General features: G+C 41.8%; 1 protein-coding gene across 1 annotated transcript in view; it reads right to left on the bottom strand.

The window, feature by feature from the left end:
• Positions 1-2,182: 2,182 nt before the first annotated feature.
• KIAA2012 (KIAA2012 ortholog) overlaps positions 2,183-20,283 on the bottom strand; it is a 114,464-nt gene continuing 96,363 nt past the window's right edge. The window contains 9 exon segments of the mRNA XM_053665090.1: positions 2,183-2,314; positions 3,318-3,476; positions 6,596-6,815; positions 7,620-7,792; positions 9,020-9,222; positions 11,160-11,497; positions 13,237-13,351; positions 14,903-15,068; positions 17,196-17,286. Coding sequence (XP_053521065.1) covers positions 3,338-3,476; positions 6,596-6,815; positions 7,620-7,792; positions 9,020-9,222; positions 11,160-11,497; positions 13,237-13,351; positions 14,903-15,068; positions 17,196-17,286 — 1,445 coding nt within the window. The 3' untranslated portion in view covers positions 2,183-2,314; positions 3,318-3,337.

Genomic DNA, 20,283 nt, shown 5'->3' with positions numbered 1-20,283 from the left:
AGCAATAGTTGATTATCAGATTTGGAAGGGACCTTGAATAACATTTAGTGTAGCCACTCTACATAGTGCTTGACTGCAACAACCTAAATTTGTAAATGAAGGAAGAAAATAAAGTCATTAATGGTAATTTGCCCCACAGAGATGTTTTCCTTGAGTATTTTTTCTTCTGTTATTGGTTGAATTTTTTGACATGCTTCTTTCTCATCTGATAAAGTAATTGAAAGAAAGAAAGAATGAATGAATGTCTAAGTAGGGCCATCAAGTTTGAGAAAAAGACATTAAATTCACTACTACTGATAGCCAGTGTTTGGGTCATTTTATTTCTGTTTTACATAAAACAAGAAATTAAAAATAAGCATCAGATCTAGGTTTAATAACAGCAATATGGAATCAAAATTAAGCTTGATTTCTGGATTGTAGAAGTGCAATTTCCTTTTTTTTTAATTTTATTTTTTTATTGATTATGCTGTTACAGTTGTTCTATTCCCCCCTTCATTCCCCTCCACCCTACCCCCCATCCCCACCATTACCCCCCCTTTAGTTTATGACCATGTGTCTCAAGTCCATTAGATTCTATATTTTCCATAATATTCTTGCCCCCCCATCTATTTTCTATCTACTGTCTATGCTACTTATTTTCTGTACCTTCTCCCCCCTTCTCCTCCTCCCACTCCCCTGTTGCTAACCCTCCTTGAGATCTTCATTTCTATGTTTCTACTCCTGATCTAGCTGTCCTTTTAGTTTGCTTTTGTTTTAGGTGTGGTTGTTAATAACTGTGAGTTTGTTGTCCTTTCGCTCTTCATGTTTTTTTAACTTCTTTTTCTTAGATAAGTCCCTTTAACATTTCATATAATAAGGGCTTGGTGATGATGAACTCCTTGAATTTGATCTTATCTGAGAAGCACTTTATCTGCCCTTCCATTCTAAATGAAAGTTTTGCTGGATAGAGCAATCTTGGTTGTAGGTCTTTGGATTTCATGACTTGGAATACCTCTTTCCAGCCCCTTCTTGTCTGTAAGGTCTCTTGAGAAATCAGCTGACAGTCTGATGGGGACTCCTTTGTAGGTTACTGTCCCCTTATCTCTTGCTGCTTCTAGAATTCTCTCCTTCATTTTAATCTTGGCTAATATAATTATGATGTGCCTTGGTGTGTTTCTTCTTGGGTCCAAATTCTTTGGGACTCTGAGCTTCCTGGATATCCTGGAAGTCTATTTCCTTTGCCAGATTGGGGAAATTCTCCTTTATTATTTGTTCAAATAAGTTTTCCACTGGTGGCTGTACCTTTCCCCCCTCTGGTACCCCTATAATTCAGATGTTGGAGCATTTAAAGATGTCCTGGAGGTTCCTAAGACTCTCCTCATTTCTTTGAATTCTTGCTTCTTCACTCTTTTCTGTTTGGCCATTATTTGCTTGCTTCTGGTCCACTCCATTGATTTGAGTCCCAGTTTTCTTTTCATTGCTATTGGTTTCCTGTGCATTTCCATTCATTTCAATTAGTTTCACCTTCATATGTTTGTCTAATTTGTGGCTATAATCAACCAGTTCTGTGAGGATCCTGATCACCAGTGTTTTAAACTGTGGGTCTGAGAGTTTTGCTATTTCTTCATTGCTTAGATTTATAGGTTCTGGGGCTTTGAGATCTTCTTGAGCCATTTTTGGTCTGTTTGTGCCCGTTAAGACTGAGGACTGGAGCCTTGGACTCCCAGGTCGCTGGGTTGTGACTCTGTATGTGGAGGTGGGGTCAGAGCAGGGAAATGGCGGCCCCCTCTGCTGTTTCTCTCTGCTGGGTGAAGAGCAGAGCCTTAGGTTGTTCACCGGGGCAGGGCCTCTTAGGTCGCTGGATTATGACGCTGTATGTGGAGGCGGGGTTAGAGTGGGGAAATGGCGCCTGGTGCCCTCTGCCACTTGCCGCTGGGGCTGCTGGCTCTCGTCCAATCGCCCACTCCCTCGCTTGTCTATCCACACATGAATGTTCGACCACAGTCAACCCGCAGCCCTGCTCCCTCGCTGTTTCCTCGCGGTCACTCGCTGAGTTGCCCACCATGTCCAACCCTGCGCCTGGATTCCGTGCGCCTTGAGTCCGTCTGACGGAGTTTTCCTGTGCTACCCCGCTCTGCCAGCTGCTGGTTTCGCCTCTCTTACCGGTCAGGCTGAAGAATTTGTTGTTATCAGACTTCCGAAAAGTTCTATTTTCTGTGTTCTGGCTGTGTTTTCTGTTGCTATTATTTAGTTGTCTCTAAACTTGGTTGTGTGAGAAGGCACAGCGTCTCCACCTATGCCGCCATCTTGGCGGAATTCCCCAGAAGTGCAATTTCTGTAGAAGACAAATATAAGCATTAGTGGGAAGTTTGAGTAACTCATCTGCAAATATTAAGTTTTTCAGTTGTGGACAGTGAAGTAAAGCAAAGGGAATTTGTGGGAGAATTTAGGTTCAGATAATGCTTTTAATATCCTTTTGTAGATCTTTGCTAAAGCTCTTTTATCCTCTAATGATAATTCTATGATAAAACTAGATACTTATTAAATAAATGTTAAAGACAAATGATCTAATCAAGATTCCTCTTTGACAGAGTCAGTGTGATTTTTAAAATGGGGCAGTTATGCGAGTTATTGGTTCTTCAAATCACAGTTGAAAGGCAAACCTTAAGATTTGTTAGATTTTCTGGACTCTAGAACACTTTGCTGTCCAGGAGAATTTTTGTGATATAAAAATGTCTTATATCTGTGCTATACAAAATGGTAGCCAGTAGCCACAGACGGTTAGTGAGCACTTGAATTGTGGCTAGTGTGACCAGAGAATGGAATATTTAATTTACATTTAAATAGCTAGTTATGGCTTCTTATTGGACAGTAGTTCTAGAAACTTCTTTGGCTCATGTTGTGAAATGAGCATTTATCAAGTGATTATCTTGTTTTAAGTAGACATTAGGTTTTAGATTCATAGGATGAAATGGATGTAGATTTGCTTTATACAAACAATGTAATAATTCTTAATATATGTGAATTAGCTTCTAGCTAATTCAGAATTATTTACATTGAAGAATTTCCATTTACCTGCAACTCTTTCAGACACTGACAAAAATGAAATACTTGAACTATCCTAAGACTGTGATAGCATCTTACTGAAATCAAGCATCAAAGCTGCTGGATTTATGTGAGTGAAGAATGTAAGTGGTTTGAGTAAACTCTTAGTGGTGGGGAGGGGTAGTGAATGGAGTGAACTTCCCAGAGTGAAGTTAGGTGTGGGGTGAGGTGAACAAGATGGGGTGGAACTCATCATAGAAGGAGTGTCTTTTTGTCATCACCTCCCAACTTACTTTTTAGTTTTCTTCTAGCATTAAGGTCTGGGTGTTTGTAGGAACTGGAAGTAAGAGTAGACCCACGGTCTGGAGATATTGTGTGCCCACTGCAGGCCACTGGCTTCTTTGTGGAGTTCTCGATGGAAATGAAGACGTTTCTTCAAAGCAGACTTTTGCCTAAGGAGACAACCCCAATCCTGATTAAGCACCCTAGAAATTCTCCTTACAGTTAGTAGAAGAACTTTGGACTTGAGTAATCATCAGTAGGACTTGGGGGTCCTGATCTTGCATCATGTTCAGTTCATTTAGTTGTGGATGAGGTTTAGAGTGTCATGAGCTTCCCACCGGGGAAGTAAAAGAGGCATAACTCACAGTTCTTAAATTTGCATTGCCCCCTTATTTTTTAAAAGATGTTATTTATTTTTAGAGAGCAGAAGAGAGGGAGCAAGAGGGAGAGAAACATCCACATGTGAGAGAAACACCAATTCCATGCCTCTCCCAAGTCCTGACCTGGGGGACTGGCCTGTGACCTAGGTATGCACCCCGACTAGGGACCAAACATAACCTTTCAGTTCAGAGGCTGGCACTTAATCCCCTGATCTGCACAAGCCAGGTTAGGACTCCCTTATTTTAGAGGAAAAAACAGGCCAGAAAAGTTAATGTACTTGGGCCAGTGTCTGTCACACAGTGAAGAGGAAATACAGCCAGTTGGTAAGTTCTACCCTTGGTGGAGTGAGGCTCTCCCTCTTAACATATCCCTTCACTATGTGGTTTTCTGCTCACAGCTAATTGTTTTAATGTTGGGAACTGCCTTGCCTGGTTTCAGAAGCTGTAACCTCACCATGGCTAAGGCTGAGTGAGTGACGTTTGGACCATAAACCACTAAGGAGACAAAGCTTATCTCCCAGGCAGGGGTGGGAGATAAGCTTTTTCACCCTGCCTGGCCCCCAGTGCTACATCAGTTAGCCAATGACGGGTAAGATTCCCCAAAGGGGGAATGACCTAAAATAGGCATGATCATGGGGAGGCCCCAGGGAAGGACTTGGGGGGCTATAGCAAAAGGGGGTGACGGACCCTTACCCCTCAGCTTTGACATAGCCTGAGTCCTCATTCTGTCTGTAAGAAGTCTAATCTCTTGGTTGCCTTACTTCCCCTGCCTGACTTAAGCCTTAACCCTGAAACAATGGTGGTGAATGCAGCCCAGTGCTGGAAAGGGCAGGTCCCCTCAAGTGATCAGACCTAAGAAAGAATATGTAAAATCCTGTGAAAACTGCTTTGTTTAGAAGGCTCTCAATTAAATGATGAGTGTCCAAGCAGGAAGTGAGTTTGTTCCCCAAAGTTTTGTAGCCCTTTAGCTAACAGACCCTGACTCAGAATAAGCCCTCATAGTTCTTTGTATGCTATCTATTGTTTGATCCTTACTGCCTGACAATGATTAATGAGCTTTACCTGTATTCCGGTGCAAAATGAACCCAATAAAAGCCCATTGATGAAAAGGCTCTTGGCCCTTTGAGAGATTGGCCACCTTTACTCTCCAAACAGATCATGTCTTGGTAGACTTATTCTCATCTGTGGGGGGGGGGGGGGGGGGGCTCAGGCTCTGTGGGCACACTGTAAGCCTTAGAAAATTGCTCAACTTCCCCACATATGACTTGTCAGTTTTATTTTTGTGAAAAATTAGAACTCCAGTACCATTATTTTGGTCTTAGTACTTATGAATCCGGCCCTACTGCTATGATGCATGGAATGCATAATTTTGAAATTGAATCAACATTTCACTGATGATCTGTTTGGTACTTCACATAACAAGTCTAGGAGAGGTACAACTCAAGGTTAGGTGGAAAACCTTGAAAAGAGTTCTGGCTGCCTTTTCTTTCCAATCCCCTATCAACCATTAGCTTAGATGCAGCTTAAAGAGTTGATTAAAACCATATTACTCAAATGCCCTGTCTGGCGTGGCTCAGTGGATCAAGTGCCAGTTTGTGAACAAAAGGGTCACTGGTTTGATTCCCAGTCGGCACATGCCTGGGTTGTGGTCCAGGTCCCCAGTATGGGGCATGTAAGAGGCAATAAGACATTGATGTTTCCCTCTCTTCCTCCTCCCCCCCCCAAAAAATAAATAAAATCTTAAAAAAAAACACAGCCTTATTACTCAAGAGCTTCTGTTATCAGAAGGATGTGATAATCATTACTATTTGGTGAGAATAAAGGGGGAAATGCCATTGGTTCCTGATGACTGATTCTGCGTGCTTTCTCCTAACGAGGCCCTCACGAGATCCGGTTCTAGTCTGCCTCTCTGACCTCCTCCGGAAGTACTCGCTGTGCCTCGATCACTCTGTTCCAGCCATGCCAACTTTCTTTTCTTCTTCCAGCATGCCAGTCTCGTTCCTTTCTTTGCATCTTTGCATCTACTGTTTACCTGCTGAAATATTTTTCTCCCAGATGTTTATGTGATTAACTCCTTGTCATTCACATTTCAACTTACATATCACCTCTTCTGAGAGGCCTTGCCCTTGCCAACCAATCTAAACTAACCCTCCTGCACCCTGGCCATGTATCTCAGAGCATCATCCTCATATGCCAAGGCTGCAGGTTCGATCCCTGATCAGGGCACATATAAGAATCAACCAATGAATGCATAAATAAGTGGGAAACATGGAATGTTTCTCTCTCTCTGCCCCCTTCTCTCCACCACCTTTCTGAAAAATCAATTAATAAATAAAAAGTTTTAAAGATATTTAAGCCTGCAATCCTGTCACAGGTTTAAAAGTTTCCTGTATAGCATTTACTGCCAGCTAAATAGAAATATATTTGTTTAGAGCCTCTTGCCATCCCCCCAACCCCTAGAATATAAATGGCATGGTGGAAGAGACATCCCTCTTGCTTACTCCTGAATTCCGAGGAAGTATCCAGAATAGTGTTTGGCAAATAATGGGTACCCAATAAATATTGAGAAAGGAGTGGTTCAGAATCAGGGGGTCTTTGGCCTGGGCATGCCCCTAACTTACTATCTGGCCCTGATCAAGATCCTTCCTGTCTCTGGGACTTACTTTTCTCATCTGTAAACCAGAGGGCTGAAATAGTCTTCTAGCTTCAATACAAGTTCTATAAGCCATGAAGAAATTCTGTGACATTTGCAGAAAAAGCACCTGTTTTTTAGTTCTTCCAAATTATGGTGAAGAAAGTGGGAGTGTAATTTGGACTTCACTTGTTCAAAGGCAGTGCAAGCACTAGCACCAGGCAGTGAAGCCCTTGAACAGTTCCCCTGTGGTAACCGTTGCCCGAATACCCCATACCTGGCTAGTTCCTCGGCTTGTGTCACGGCTTTCTCCAGAGCCAGCCTGGCTGCTTCCTCGTCCTTTTGCCTTCTCTGCTCTGCTTCCAGCCAAGCCTTCTCTTCTGCTTCCTGTTTCCGCCGTTGGTATGCTATCCGTTCTTCTTCAGCCATTTCCATCAGGAGTCTGTGTTCTTCTGCTAACTTCATTTCCAATTCCATCTGCCTTTGCTTCTCTGCCTCTGCAGAAGAGAAAAGGGGGTGGTCTCATCAGGGCCTCTACTGGAGAAAATTCTCTAATCCACCTCTCAAGTCTGTGATTCCCAGGGATTCCCGGGAGAAATGCTGCCCTGCCAGCAGGCTGCCAGGTCCTCTGTGGGGATTACGTTGGGGTTAACTAAGAGTCCATTGTCAAACACCTACTATGTGCAGTATACTACAATTAACACAAAAGCTTGGGGGAAATTTTTTCAGAGCCCTGTGTGCTTATGGGGTGGTATGCAGATGAGTTGAGGAAGGGGATCAGATGAGGTTCTGGAGAAACTTGGTGCTTACTCAGCTGGACCGCTCAGACTAAAAAGTGTCATCTGCTGAAATTTCTTTTTCTTCCTCAAAAGTGAGGTTGCAGAGATTCCCCACATCAGCACCTGAACGGCTGCCCTGAAGCTATCCAGATGTTTGATTGTTCCCATCTGCTAGGGAAGGAAGCTAGGAACAGGGCTCTGACTCTAATTTGAGCAGCTCCTGCTGAGCAATGTGGAAAGGGCAATAGGAGGGGCAGGGTCCCCTGTTCAGGGGGTTGCTGAATTCCAAGCAGGAGCCAAGAGTTGTTTCACAAGGGAGTCTTATTTTGGTGAATCTGAGCTCACTGCGGTCACATATATTAATTACCTTGAAAAAAGTAGCTTGTGCATTTCGAGTGCTTCACACAGTAAGGGCTAGGATAGGACTAACTCCTGGGAGATCCGAATGAACACCCACAGTGGGAGAAAGGTATTTCTGCCCCAGATAGGAGAGGCAGAGAGAGCTCCAGAATCCCCCCTCACCAACTCTCTCTGCTTCCTCCTGCTGCTTTTTTCTCTGCAGCTCTTGCAGTTTCCTCTGGAACTCCTCCTGTTGCTGCCTGGCCCTCTCCTGGGCTGCTTGCAGCTGGAGTCGCTGCCTTTTCTCCTCCTCCTCCTGCCACTGCCGTTCTTCCTCTTGTCTTTGTTTCCTCAAGCTGAGAAAACACAAGATAGTCAGGAAAATGGCAGAAGAAGATGGGGCATCCTTGTGAGGCAAACCAACAGGCAGTCCCCCTGGTGGAGACTTGCAGGCTAAGGGCCATAGGGAGCATCCTGCTCGAGGAGGCTTGGTTTTTCGAGGGAAACCCAACTAAAGGGCAGAGGCAAGAACACACAGGGCCTGGAACTATGAGTTGGCCAAAAAGTCCATATGGTTTTTTCTGTAAAGTAAGATACATTTTTCATTTTCACTGGTAACTTGATTGATTTGTATATTTTGAGTATGTCAGCTATCTCCCACATGGTATAAATATTGATCTCAATTAATATCTCAGTTTGATTGCTATCAAGTTCAACTGGTATACCCAACCATGGAATATCCTCCAGCAAGAAATCTCCAGCACAAAATTTCTCAAACCACTTTTGACACATTTGATTAGTCACAGCACCTTCTCCACACACTGCACTAATCTTTTTTTTTTTTTTTTGGTGTTTCAGTTGGGTTTTTACCTTTCCTGAAATAATAAAGCATAATATGCCAAAAATGTTGTGTATTTTCTTCCATCTTCAATATCAAAATGGCTATACAAAAATTCACCAATTTTTTTTCTTAAATGCATGCTGATATGACAGCTGTCACAATACAATCTAACAAAATTGTTTTGCATGAAGTTAAAGACAACTAAGTGCTACTAGAGCCATCTTATGGAAAAAATAAAATGAACTTTTTGGCCAACCCAATAGAAGATTACCTGTTTCAACACACAGCTCTGTGCTCTGGAATAAGGGCCTTAAGATCTTAGAGCTTTCTTTTCCACTTTCGTAAAATGAATTTTGAAACTCCCATCTCATGAGGTTGTTATGAAGGTGAAATGAAATGAGTCAAGGCCTATGAAAGGGCCTAGTAGAAACCAGATGGTGTGGTAGGGACTCAATAAATGTTTTCTGGACTGAAGTACATGTCCCTGCCAGGAAGCTCTCATGGACAGCTGTCCAGTAAGCCTAATGGTCAAGATGCTGAAGGTCAAGATCTTGAACCAAGATCTTTTCTTGGTTCAAGTTTTTCCTAGTATAGCTGAGGATAGAGAAAAATGAGACATGCTGCTTTACTTCAGGGCAGGAGCCTCAGAACCAAACTTTGTCTCTAGTGGAAGTCAACCCCTGTCTTTTTCTTTTGCTTCCTAACATGGCCATAGCCTCTGAGGCTGCTCTCTCCAACCCACCGCATCTCCTCTGCGTGTCTTTGCTGTTCCAGCTCCAGTTCCTCTTTCATCTTCTTCGCCCTCTCCAGCTGCTCCTGTTGGAGCCGCCTCTGCTCTTCCTGCTCCGTTCTCTTCTTCTCCACCTCCAACTGTCTCATCTTAGCTCTCTCTGCTCGCAGCCTGTCCCGGAAAGCTTTCTCCTGCTCCCTCTTGGCGAAGAGGTCCTAAGAAACCAGTAAGTTCTTGGTGCATCACACAGTATAATGATCAGGGGTGAGCTTGTCTCAGCAGTGAGCCCCTCCTCCACCCCAGATGAGATCGTCTCTAATCCAAGATGGAACCACTGAGTGGTTGTTACACTCCGACCACAGCTGCACAACTCTGCTGCCACCAGCTTGGGCTCTAGGGTCTGACTGATCTGGATCCAAGTCTCTTACTTCCTTCAGGATTTGGAGATCACGGCTTAATGTCTCTGATATCTTCCTTCTCTTGGGGCTATTACCAGGATTAACTGGAACAGTGAAAGTGCCAACATAATGTTTGGTACTTTGTATGTCTAGAGTTCTCACCTCTAGCGGCACTATAGAATTTCCCAAGGAATTTTTAAAAACTACTTAAGGCCAGGGCCTCACCCAGACCGATTAAGTGAGAATACTTAGGTGGGAGGTATCCATGATTTTAAAAGCTTCTCCCGTGAAGTCAGCTAGGTACCACAGGTTCTCGATAAAGGCTATGTTACCAGGGGCAGTCTTAGGTATAGATGTGTCAGCCTCACATTTAAGTCCAAACAAACCCACTTTTTCCATGAAAGGTCCTCTCAGTTTATGTGAAGGGTGTCCTACCTTTCTTTGTTTCCCTGGTGCCTCCTCCTCAGTCAGAAATATGCCTTTAAGGGGAAACTTGAAAGGCAACTCTTCCCTGTGTACCCAACTTGGGGTGACACTTCCTTGCTTTTTAGCCTTTGCAGGGACAGTGTGGTGCTATGACAATAAATCTAAGAAATTCTAATAACCTAGCAGGCTCAGAAAAGTTCTGTGCACAGTTTGAAACTTTTGTCTGTGGAGAGCAGCTGGGAGGATTGAGACAGCTTTCTGAAATCCTTTTTGGAAGACCATGGGCTATAACATACATAATAATTTAAAATAGTGACAAGAGTTCTGATTTTGGAGTAAAAAGATCTGGGTTTAAGTCTTGGCTCCACCACTCGATGGTTGTATAACTGCGGCAAGAGAGCTTTAAGCTTCTTCAAGCCTCAGTTTCTAGGTCTGTAAAATGGGACTAATCATACCTAAGAGTTTGGCTGTAAAGAGTAAATGAGATTCATAGAATTGTACCATATACATGTAACTTATGTAAGTTTAACAGTAGTATCTTAACTGTGGGTATTTTAATGTAGTGTTTAAAGATACTCTTTTTTTGGGGGGTACAAGATTTCTAAATGCAGTTCAATACCATCATCTCAGTGGAAGAAATAGTGATCTAATCCAACAGCAGGGGAAAAATTGGCTTTGTGGGTCTCTTTGAACAATGAACTTGTAGGGTATTATTTTTGGTTAACAGCAAAAATTTTCAAGGGTAATTTTCTTTACTCTCACTTAGTTTTTCTCTTAAATACTTAACATTGGAATCAAGGTTTCTGGAACAAAGTCACTCTTACATGCAGAGGCACCCTGGAAAGGCAGATGTGAGTGTGTTTGCGTGAGCTGCCTGTGGGCCAGCTGTGGGCCAGCTGTGGGCCACAGAACAGCAGATTAGGAAAGGAGGTATCCACAGCCTTTGGAGGCAAGCAAGGCGTGAGCTTCAGGCCAAGTCCAGGATATGTGCTCAGCTCTGATGGCCCAAATCCACCTTTCCAGGTGATTATGGGGCCTGTACTCCTCACAGATGGCTGCTGCACCAGCTTCCTGCTCTTTAAGGGGTGGGTACATGCCCTGGAAGATTGGGAGCTTCGGAATGCATCATTTCAGAAGGTCTTTGCCACCTTATGACTTTGATCAGGTCTGACTTCTTCAAAAAGTTGGTAGGTACCAAAGTAGAAAATATATAACCACTTTGTATTAGAACTGTTTCTGTACAGCACTATAATTTGGGGCAGTTTTTCCCACTTCTGCATTTGTACCAGTGGGGCCAGAGGGATTTCTTCGAGAACACTGCATCCTACCTTGGGAGGATCCTCATGGCTTCTCTCTTCTTCAGATGCCATGTGTCCTGTGACAGCCACAGTCTGGGTGGGCAATGACTTTCTGTCTATCGAAACTTGGCTCTCCTGAGCATCGTGTCTGGGAGAGAGCCGAGGGTCCTCTAGATCAGAGGCTGAAGGGAAGAAATCTTTGTCTGAGGTGTCTTCCGTTCCCTGAGAATTAATGGCATCACGCCTACTCAGCTCTGCTGCTGTTTCCAGATTGTTTTCCTTCTGTGTCCTTTTCCTTTCCGATCCTGTGTGTTTTCCTTTGGGAATTAGCTCTGATTTCTTTTCAGTCTTGGATTCCCTTGACTTTCCTGAGTGACAATAATCAGGGACAGAGGTATAGCTCAGTAAATGTGGTCTCTATGCATCCTTTTCTTTTTAAAAAATTATTTATTTATTTATTTATTTTTAGAGGGGGGGAAAGGAGGGAGACAGAGAGGGAGAGAAACATCGATGTGCGAGAGACACATTGATTGGTTGCCTCTTGCATGCCCCCCAGCCTGGGGCCCTGGCCCACAACCCAGACATTGCCCTGACTGCGAATTGAACTGGCGACCCTTTGGTTCGCAGGCTGGCACTCAGTGGGCTGCACTACACCAGCCAGGACAGGCATCCTTTTTTTTTTTTTTAAAGATTTTAAAAATGTATTTTTATAAAGGGGGGAAGGGAGGCAGAAAGAGAGGGAGAGAAACATTGATGTGAGACACACATCAATCTGTCACCTCTTGCATGCACTCTGACCAGGGACTGAACCTGCAACCCAGGCATGGGCCTTGACTAGGAACCGATTCAGTGACCCTTTGTCTTGCAGGATGATGCCCAACCAACTGAGCCACACCGGCCAGAGCTCTATGAATGCTTTTCAGTAACTTTTTGACTCCAGTGTGTAATGGAGTCACATGGGATGCAGATTCCTGAGCCCCACTCAAGCGTCTGATTTGGCAGAAAGTTGCATTTTACTAACCACTACAACTATTTTAAGAAGGGTAGTCCATACCCTTTGAGAAATTGCCTTATTCTAGTTGGATCAACTATAATCCAGCAATCTTGCTGCTAGAAATGTTTTGTTATACCCTCATGTGTGGTGAAGGCAAGACCCTCCAGAGGGGACACCTACGGACCCAGCTGGATGGTCATGCCTTCAGAGTGAGATTTGTAACCCAGAAAAGTTTAAACTTTCCTTTCTCTCAGGACTTTTCCTCAGTTTACCTCTGGGGGTCACAAGTGTTTCCTTTTCCTAGTCCTGCCAACGCTACCCAAGTCATCGGTTATATCAACATGAAATCAGCAACACTTTGAAAAGCAAACCTTAAAAATAGATGTGGCCCAGGAGACTATTTAATGTCATACTTTTTTACATATATTTTTATTTGTTTAGAGAGTATTCTACATCATGTGGCCAGGAAAAAACTGGTGTAGTTTTTAGGCTAAAAAAATGTCTTCAGAAGCACAGGAATGTGAATTTCTTATGAAGTATATATAACATAGGAAACCCAGAAGAAAAATGGTAGCTGGGTCATTCAGAGCTGGTTGCATCTTTTCCCCTCCCAAATGCTCTCCCTGCCCATTTCTCAGATTGTGATGTAGTTTTTTACTCATGGAGGCAGTGGAAACAGCTTGTGTTTGGAATCAAGTGGCAGGGTCAGACCCTGGGCCCATCACTTTACTGTTCGATCTGTTTGATCTTATGCAAGTCACCCAACCTCCCTCAGCTTCAACTACTACATGATATAATAGCACTTTATGAAGATGTTGTGGGGGATTTTATGATGTCATATATACAGAGCTCCTAATACTGTGGGTATTCAGTAAATAGGTGCTAATATAATTGTCATTGTCTTTTTTGGTGAACACAGGTCTCTAGGCATGTTGGTTTCCTCTACTTCTGCCTCCTAAGATATTGACATGAAGTAAGGCTGCAACACCATCTCAGGTGGTCAAGGAGACTCAAAACAGAGAGTTTGTCCCATGGCATCCACACTGATTCCCAGTGATACCTCCCAGCACCACTCCCTGCCCTTGGCCATTCCTTATGGGCACACTTACTTACCAATAGCAGCCTTTGTTTCTATGTGGACCTTTCCTTCTCTCTCTTCCTTTGGCACCTTAGACTTGTCTGTTTTGGTTCTTTTCTTTCTCTTGACATTGTCAATCAACTCCGTCTCCTCCTATAGGTGAACATTTAAAGAAAAGGATCATGATACAGGGATGATACACATAGGCACCGAAATAAACAGACAAACAAAAACATCGAAGGAAGGTTATATTGAACAAGGCAGAATGGCTTTGCATAGAATTTGTGTGGGTTCCAGATGAAGCAGAAGAGCAAGTCTTGAGAGTGTGGAGCTGGTGAGGAAAGCCTAAGGTTCAGCCTTTGATTTTAAACTGCCAGGTATAATTTCATGGGACAATGGAGGAATAGAATACATTTTATGATCCACCCCTCCTTTTGATACTAAATCATGGTGTACAGACCTGGATCAAAGTGAAGCAGTTTTCACCTTTGACAGATTGCTGTTGCCACGATTAATGCTTAAGTAGTTTAAATCAATGCCAGCTTTATTCACTGCTGCATCATTTGCTAACTTTCGAAACCATAAGCAGATGACTGCAGCCATGTCAGGCCTCACCTTCCCTGTGGGCTGGGACAACATGCAGGTTCCCTCTAAAAGGGGATGGCAGAGCAGGGTCATGGCTATCCACTCCGTACCTGTGATATTGTGACATAATAAAGAAATAGACATTTGGTCTTCCATCTTCAGTCCCTGGCACAAAGCTCCTAAAACCCTTGTAATTTATGGAGCATAAAGGCAGTATGTTTTGTTATTCATAACAGGGTCCTTTCAACAACATCTGAGATTATGTTAATGAGGTGACTTTTGGAAAGCTCCTGAGGAAGGGGGACTGGTTGCCATGGAAACCAACTAGGTAATTAGAGGACTGAACCTTTCAACTGTGCACTCAAAACCTCAGAGAGGGAGAGAAGGGCTGGAGTTTGAGTTAATAGCCATTCACCAATGATGTAATCAACTGTGCCTGCATAAGGAAGCCTCCATAAAAACTCCAACCAGAGGAGTTCAGAGGACTTCTGGACTGGTTAGCATATCCACATGCTGAGAGGGTGACGCACCCCAAACTCCGTGGAGACAGAAGGTCCTGCGGTTGGGACCACTTTGGACTTTGCCCTGTGTATTTCTTCATCTGCCATTCACTTGTGTCCTTTATCATAAACTTTGTAATAAATCAGTAAGTAAATGTTTCCCTGGGTTTTGTGAGCCATTCCAGCAAATTATCAAACTTGATGGGAAGTGGGGGGTGGGAATCCTCTGTAGGGCCTGGCCTAACTCTGGGTAGTTAGTGTCAGAATTGAATTGTAGGACAGTTGTTTGGTGTCCAGAGAGTTGGAGGATTGGTTGTTGTGGGAATAACCTCTAGATGTTTGGTGTCAGAAGTGGTGTAAGTGTAGAAAAACTGAAGTTTCCTTTTAGTACCTTTGTAAGAATTAGAAATGGGCACCTCGTCCTCTAGAGGGATGCAACCCAATGCTGGGGTGCAGGACATGGTGAACAGGCCACAGACTGGATTTCAGCTCTGACTTGCCCACTTTGTCAGGTGCCTTGTATAGTAGGCAATCTACACAGCTGTACTTGGTAGCTCTGGTGGGAGCACAATCCAGGTAGGGCCCTTTGACCAAGTACCTAGATGTTGGCACTCACGTGACTGATGTTGCCTGGTGTTTCCTGCTTGGACACTCTTGGTTCAGTCTTCCCTCCTCTTTCTTTTGGAAGAAGAGATGTGTTTACAGAACCCAACCTCTCTGGGGACTCAGGTCCAGGTTCTGGGAGTCCTTTGTGCTGATGGTGTACATCATAATCTTTGCCCCTTTGAAAAAAGCAATCCAACAAGACAAACTAAAGAGACAACTCAGGTGGACAAGAAAGAGGGAAAGTGAACATTGTCTGAGTGTCTGTTCTCTGATATTTCACACACTCAAGTCATTTTACACAATTGGTGGACATTTCACATACTTGGTCAACCCTCTCTTTCTGAACAAAGAGGATGAGAAAGTTTGGTCTTCCCTTTTGAGGTTGTCTCAGGCTAAATTCTAAAACTTAGGTAACAGGAAAAATAGATTGCTTCTTGGGATTGCATGTTTATGCTTTCAACTGAATGACATAGGATTATCTAACTGAAACTTCTTTTATCAAAGGCATAGCTGAAAAATAAGGTGACCTTTAAGAAAGATTGTCTAAGAAGATGCAACTATCCATCTATTCTTTTATGCCCTCTGAATTCTATTCTTGATCAAATTCAGCCACCCAAATGTCCTGTGCTGTGTCAGTTTGATTCCTGGTAGAATTGCTGTCACTGGCAGTGTGCCTTCAGGATAACTGACTTACTTCCTCTGTGTGCAGAGGTCCCTAAGAAACAGCCACATGGATTTCAGTAACAGCAGCAGCTACAGTTGCTGTGTGCCAGGCCTGGTTTGGGGTGTTTTGTGTTTTTTAGCTCCATCGGTATCGTATTTACTGTGCTCTGCTAGCACAGGACCTTCTATAGAAACTTGAGAAATATTTGTCAAATGAGGTAAATGGAATTTCCTGTAAATATATGAGTCTTTAAATCATTCAATGTCACTCTATAAAAACCCAGAGAAGAACTATCCTTTAGAATTTAGTGCTAGGAAAACATTTATTTCCCCTGAGGAACAGGTATGCTGTAAATGAGAACCACAAACCTGACCATGCTGCTTTTTTTCCCCCTTTCACATTCAGGAATCTCTGTATCAAGTCTGAAAGTCTGTTCTTTTTTTCTTTTTAAAGATTTTATTTATTTACTTTTAGAGAGGGGGCAGGGAGGGAGAGAGGTAGAGAAACATCAGTGTGTGAGACATATCGATGGCCTCTCACAAGTCCCCCTAGCAGGGAAGTGGCCTGCAACCCAGGCATGTGCCCTGGCTGGGAGTTGAACCAGAAACCATTCAGTTCACAGGCCAGTGCTCAATCTACTGAGCCACACCAGCCAGGGCTGGAAGTCTGTTCTTTAATTACTATGTCTGTAATGACTTCTGTGGAGTATTGGTGTAGTTTTTTTGTTTCCTTCCAATTAAAATTTTTTTGATCTCTCTCTTTTTAAATTAATAAACTAATTTAGTTTTAGAGAGGGGGAAAGGAGGAAGAAAAAGAGGGAGAGAAACGTCAATCAGTTGCCTCTCGTCCACTCCCTCACCAGGGACTGAACCTATAACCTAGGCATGTGCCCTGACCAGGGATCAAACCCTTGACCTTTTGCTTTGTGGAATGACACCTGACCAACTGAGTCATGCTGGTCAGGGCTCTCTCTTTTTGGTGACGGTTTATTGTATGTGGTTTAAATCTATTGTGGAAAAAGATGATGTATAAAAGTTAGAAAATGGGATTCTTCAGATAGTTGCCTCACCATCCAAGTGCCATTTTCCCTTAGTTACTAGGGAACACAAAGCCTTTTGGGGGGATTCAGGAGGGAATCCCTATGCTACAAGGCAGGTGAGGGTAGGTTCTGAAGTTCATGGAAGGTCACGGTAGGTTATAGTTCTACATGGAGGAGGAGAAAAAAGGAAGCACTTAATATATGTTAGCAATTAGTATGAGTACTATTAGTGTTATTTCTTTGACTTCAGCTAGAGCAGAGTGAATGCTGAGAGGAGAAACCTATGTTGAACTGACAGACCTTAGCTTTTGAGGCATATCTGTAGATGTCAGTTAAATAGACAAATGGAGAAAGCTGCTTCCACACTGTTGGAGTTAAACTTCACTCATCACCCACCCACAAAAAGTATGCTTCAAATAGGAAACACACCACCATACAGTCCTCCCCAAGAATCTGTGTTTTTTAGATAGCAGTTTAATTCTAGCTGTCAGAGTATACTATTGGTTGAGACTTTTCAGAAAACACAGAAATGAAATGAATTAAAAACAAGGATAAACAAAATAAAAAGGAAGTTCACATATTACAACTTTGAATGCTTACGCCTTTTGGACAGCATCTGCCTCAGGCCTCTGCATGTGCTCAGCCCAGGAAGTGCTGAGAGGGTCCAGGGTCACATTCCTCAGCTCTGGGTCTGTGAAAACAGAGAGCATCCTTCATCAGGACAACAGTCCATGATCCCAAATGCTACCAGGGAAAATGTCTCCCTGGTGAGTCTTCAACAGCATGCAAATGAAAACAGTGAGATATGTTATACCCAGGAAATTAGCAAATCTGCAGGTATCACTGCTGGCACGTGGCAAATGACATTAAAATTAGTAAGACCCTTTGGGAAAGCGATTTGACAGTATGTATCAAGAACCAGAAAAATGTCTGGTCTTTGATTAGGATTCTCACTCCTGGATATTTATCATAAGGACATAGCTCAAAGGAAGAAATAGCTTTTTGTACCAACTTATTTATTACAAAATTATTATTAATAGTAGCAAATTAAAACGGTCCAACAATGGAAGATTAGGAAAGTAATTGTGATGCATTAATTTGACACTTAAATTTATGGTTACAAGATAAATAAGCAATATGGAAAATATGATATAACGACAAATAAAAGTGTAAACTATAGAATAGTATGTTAGAATTCTGCAAAATATATTTTTAGATGAATAAGGTCTGGAGGAGAAAATAGAAAAAATATGTTAGATTGGAAGGTTTTTGTGTGTTTATATTTTTCTTAAAACCCCAGTGTGGTTATTACATTGAAAGAAAATTGATCTAAAAAACTTGTTGTCCTATGAGGAAGGCAGGTCACACAGTTGGCCCTCTGTGCTGGGGCCTCTGAGACCGCACTGGGAGCTCTTTGAGAAGAATCTCCAGACTAAGATTTCACATTGCACTAGGCCACTTTTTATCTTAGTTAATTTAAACAATTTTTAAATTACAGAAGGTATATTGCAGAAAATTTGGAAAACACAAAAAAACCTCATAAAGAAGACCCCTGCCACCAACACATAATTATTAGAATGACAAAAATTAAAAAGACTGACTATACAAGAGCTGACAAGGACGTGAGGAACTGGAACTCTCATACACTGCTGGTCGGAATGTAAATGGTACAACGTAGGAAAATAGTTTGACAGTTTAAAAAATTACATATTATATATACCATATCATCTACCCATTATACTTCTAAGTTCTTTATGAAGTGAAAGCACATGTTCATATAAAGACTTGTCACAAATGTGCAGAGAAGCTTCCTTTTTAATAGCTGAAAACTTGAAACAGACCATACGTCCAACAACAGGTGAACAGACAAACAGGCTGGTGTATACATACAATGCAATACTGCTCAGCAGTGAGAAGGAATGAAGCATCAATACACTCAACAATGGGGGTGAATCTCAAATGAATTATGTGGTAAAAGAATTAAGACAGAGAAGAGTACATATGGTATGATTTCATTTACATAAAATTCTAGAAAATGTAAGCAAATCTATAGTGACAGAAAACAGATCATTGGGGATGAGAGAGGCAGGAGGGGGAGAGCATGAGGAAACGTCTGGGAGTGATGAAGGTTTTATTCTTGATTATGGTAAGGGTTTTGTGGGTGCATACATATATCAAAACTTATCTAGTAAATCTTAGAAGTTCTCCATGGAAGAAAAAAATATGTTAACTGTGTGAGCTGATGTACATTAACTAAACCTATTGTGGTAATCATTTTATAACATGTACATGTATCAAATCATGTTATATACCTTGAACTAATACAATGGTACATTCACTCTAAGAAGAGTGAAGTTGATTGCATTAAAATCTTTGCAGAAAAATGAAATCATAATATTTAAACAAATAATATATAACTGTACAATTTAAATAGGTGCCATTTATGTATGTCAATCATCTCTTGATAAAGCTGTTAAAAGCCTAACAAAATATACAATAAAGTGCCTAAATTAATACAATAGTATTAATACAAAAGTGCCTAAATTAATTAAAGTGCCTAACAATTAATATAATAAAGTGCCTAAAACAGTCCTGGCACCTGGTAAAAACAAACAACAACAAAAAAATACCTCACCCGTGATCACTCTACCCTCATAAAACTAGTGCAAATATTTTGGCATATTTACTTTCATGGACATATACAAATTATACAGCGTATATATAATTTTAATGTACTTTTATGTTATTAGAATGTATGCTATCATAAATATTATTAAAAATGATTTTAATAGCAGCATAGCATTTCATCATCTGGATGTACTATAATTGACTAAAACCAAACATGTAACTTCTGAAAGTCAGATTGTTTCAATTTTTTATAACTGTGAAGCACTCTGCATAGTATATCTCTGAAAGGAATGCTTTTGATTATTAAAAGACTTTTTGTCTGCATCTATGTGTATTAAGGGATGTATACAGAATTTAAACAACAATATCTACTGCTGAATTGTCCCCAGAATATTTGTACCAGTTTACCGTCTATGGAAATGATCATGCCTTCCTTCATTTATCATGAAATACTTACTATGCTGGCATTGTGTTAGGTGCTGGGAACAGTGAGTAGGCTGGATGAACACCCTGGGCTCAGGGAGCTTAAGGTCTCATGGATGTTAACACCAAACAAAACTAAAACTAAAACTAAAAAAAACTTTTTGAAAGTCATACTCTAATATTGGATCCCCATTTTCTCTCATCTCTTTGAGCAACAGATTCTTGCACAAATTAATTTATTTCTCCTCAATTTTATTTAAAGTATTTTATACTTAAAAATTTTTTGAAAAGAAAAAGTTCTCTTATCCTACTAGCATCATTCCCTTAACAACGCAGTTATCTTATTCTTCTGAGTTCAGTTATTGTCCAGTGCCCCCTTCTTTGCCCCGCCCCCACCCCAGAGCCTCTTTCCATCTTGGGCTCTCTTTTGTCATCCCTGAACGAACATTAAACTGAGAAGTTGATTGAGGTGGTATCTTGGAATTTATTTTGCCTTGAATAATACGTAGTATTAATAGAACGTGGGAGCGGATTATAGTATATTCACGATAAGGGGGATTTTGTGAGGGTTTCTTTCAACATGGCTGGCTCAGAAAAAGCTGTCTCATTGGACATTCACTCTCCTTCATCCCTTTTC

Source organism: Artibeus jamaicensis, unplaced genomic scaffold, assembly GCF_021234435.1.
Source record: "Artibeus jamaicensis isolate MK-2021 breed Jamaican fruit bat unplaced genomic scaffold, CSHL_Jam_final contig_391, whole genome shotgun sequence".
In the NCBI taxonomy this organism is placed as follows: domain Eukaryota; kingdom Metazoa; phylum Chordata; class Mammalia; order Chiroptera; family Phyllostomidae; genus Artibeus; species Artibeus jamaicensis.
This window is presented reverse-complemented; position numbering and strand designations above follow the sequence as displayed.